The sequence below is a fragment of the Elephantulus edwardii genome, unplaced genomic scaffold, assembly GCF_000299155.1.
Source record: "Elephantulus edwardii isolate Elephantulus edwardi_28Jun2011 unplaced genomic scaffold, EleEdw1.0 scaffold00237, whole genome shotgun sequence".
NCBI lineage: Eukaryota > Metazoa > Chordata > Mammalia > Macroscelidea > Macroscelididae > Elephantulus > Elephantulus edwardii.
In genome coordinates, this window is record NW_006399987.1 from 1456923 (window position 1) to 1459935 (window position 3013).

At 43.4% G+C, this 3013-nt stretch overlaps 1 protein-coding gene across 1 annotated transcript; it reads left to right on the top strand.

The window, feature by feature from the left end:
* Positions 1–2029: 2029 nt before the first annotated feature.
* Positions 2030–2482, top strand: LOC102851493 (histone H3.3C-like). The gene has a single exon (XM_006898831.1). The coding sequence runs from the start codon at positions 2030–2032 to the stop codon at positions 2480–2482; it is 453 nt and encodes a 150-aa protein (XP_006898893.1).
* The last annotated feature ends 531 nt before the right edge of the window (positions 2483–3013 follow it).

Here is a 3013-nt window from a genome sequence, read left to right on the forward strand (position 1 = left end):
TTGATTGACCGTGTTAGGACACACAGTGGAGAACAGCCTTATGAATGTAAGGAATGTGGAAAAGCATTTGCTAGGTCTGTGGACCTCGCTGAACAGAGAAGAATTTGCAATGGAGAGAAGCCTTATACATGTAAGGAATGTAGGAACTATTTCCATCATTCCTCTCTACACTTTGAGGGACCCATAGTGGAAAGAGATCTTATGACTGTAAGGAATATAAAAGAGTCTTTATTTCCTTTTCATCCCCCACTCAGTATATATAGATACACAGTGGAGAATGGCCTTACCAGAAATGCGGAAAAGGGTTTATCCAGTCCTCAGCCCTCAATCATCCTATGAGGATGCACAGTGGAGATCAGCCTTACAGGGTATAAGGATTGTGGAAAATATTTTTGCTATTCCTCAGGCCTCAGTGCACATAACACAAATCCATAGTGGATTGGAAAGCCGTAGCGGAGAGATGCCTTATAAATGTGAGAAGTTTGGGAAAGTCTTTAAAGTTCCTCACTGCACACATAAGAACTCAGAATGGAGAGCGCCTTTAGACAGTCCTCACACCTGGTGACACACCTAAGAACTCAAAGTAGAAGAAGCCATAATAATAATGTAAGGAATGTACAAAATCCTATAGACCGTCCTCAGAGCTGGGCAGCCATGTGACAGATGGTTGAAAAGGGTGGCCTTAATTGTAAGCAGCAAGAGGAAGTGATCAGAAGGTGTGTTCAAAACAATAGAATGTTTAAAGAGGATACAAATTCCTGCCCGGGGTGGCAGGCAGAAGGCAGATTGTGGCCAGACATCCGCACTGGGGCTGAGCCCTCACTGCTGTGGAGACCAGTCCATTGAGAAGACTTGGGCTGTTTGCTGACACCTCTCTGCCCTCCTAGCATTTCCAGATACCGCTGAGATTTCCCCAGACTCGGGGGCCCCAGGGGCCTGCTCATCCCTCCTGTGCCTGCTCCTCCCAGCTGCCCTGTGTCACCAGCAGCCACCTGACCTCTCCTGGTGGGGCAGGCTGGAGGAACATCCCTGGTGAAAGGACGTCGACCTTAGCCCCAAAGCCTCCACAACCAGAGGTGTGTGTGTGTACCTGTGGGTGGAGCTGTGGACGTGTGCCCCAGTGGCGAGTGTGGCAGGAACACTGGCCACTGTCAAGTTGTATGCACCCTCTCACGAGGACAGTATGAGAGTCTGGTATAATTTGGCTTCCTGAGAACAAGTGGGAAATACTTCTGGAAAGAAAACTGACGTATAGGGCAGCCAGAATATATTTTCACATGGTTGTCAGTTCACTTACCAATATGGACACCTTTCCCAACATTTTTCCTCCTGCTAGAGACAGTGGACTAACTCATTCTCAGTCTGAGTCCCAGAAAATGTTGATTCCTGAAAGGTTATGATGTGAACACCATAAAACAAATGATCAGACTCTGAAAGTTGAACATACAAGGTTACAGGACGAGTACAAAAAGTCACAGAACTCAAGTGATTGTTAAATAAAAAGCAAACTCACCAGGAAAAATTTCAGCTGCTGCTTGAAGAGCTAAAAGAGGAATTAGTAGGAAAAACTAAAGATTTGGAGGAAATGAAGCTCCAGGTAGTTAACTCCACAGAAATTGGAATTACTAAGAGCCCAAATACAGCAAGAATTAGAAACACCAATGAGAGAGCGTTTTCGGAATCTGGATGATGAAATAGACAAGTATAGAAATGAATATAAAAAGCTTCATTATGAACATACATTTCTCATCAGAATTTAAACAATGAAGAATTTGGTTGTGTTTTAGAAGAAAAAATGAAATATGAGTCAGAAATTGCAAGACTAGAGAAAGATAAAGAAGAACTACATAACCAGCTGCTTAGTGTGGACCTCACAAGACAGCAAATGGGTGGAACAACTGTTCGAAAAAAAGTCCATTTATATCAGAAAGTAAAAGGTTTGGAGGGGTTCACAGCCATCGCTCTCTGAAGCCAGTGCCGCCAAGCTCCAGCCAAGGAAGGGAAAGGTAAGTGAAGAGGTCTTGATACCATGGCTCAGACAAAGCAGACTGCCTGCAAATCAACCCATGGGAAAGCACCCAGGAAGCAGCTGAAGGCAAAAGCCACTCACAAGAGCACGCCCTGTACTGGCGGGGTGAAGAAGCCACATCGCTACAGGCCTCATCCTGTGGCACTCCCTGAAATCAGGCATTATCACAAGTCCACTGAATTCCTGATTGGAAAACTTCCCTTCCAGCGTCTGGTGCAAGAAATTGCTCAGGACTTCAAAACAGAGTTGCACTTTCAGAGCGCAGCCATTGGTGCTTTGCAGGAGGAGGCAAGTGAGGCCTGTCTGGTTGGCCTCTTTGAAGACACCAACCTGTGTGCCATCCATGCCAAATGTGTAGCAATTATGCCAGAAGACATCCAGGTAGCACGCCGCACACGTGGAAAGCATGCTCAAGAATCCACTAGGATGGAAAACAGCTCATTCTTTTTTTAAAAAAAATCTCTTCTTCCTGTTATTGGTAGTTCTTCAACGTTAGATAATTCTTTTCCATGGATCAAAAGGTACCCAAGTATATGATTGTGAACGGAAACGTAGGAGGCAGAAATGAGGGATTGGCAGTTTTTCCATTTTCATTTGTGTGTGAATTTCTAATATAAATGTGGGGATAACAAGCCTTAACTGCAAGTCAGTGAACAAGTTTCAGCAGTTCAACTGTGTAACAATTATAAATAAACCTGTTAAATTGTTCTGGACAATGCCAGCATTTGGCTTTTAAAAAAAAAACAAGTACATTTCTTATTGATGGCAACTAAATAGTGTTTGTAGCATTTTTATCATATCACTATACTTTTCTAACTGAGTTGTCCTACATGCACGTATATATTTTTAATGTCCGTCTTCTGTGCTGTTCTGTAAGTTTGCTATTAAACTATTTTTTAAAAAGTTTGGAGGCTGAAGTAGCAGAATTAAGGGCTGAAAAAGAATTCTGGTGCTCAGGTAGAAAGTGTCCAAAGAATCCAAGTG

Coding starts and splice junctions, on each gene's coding strand:
- LOC102851493 (XM_006898831.1), top strand. CDS start 2,030: ATGGCTCAGACAAAGCAGACTGCCTGCAAATCAACCCATGGGAAAGCA.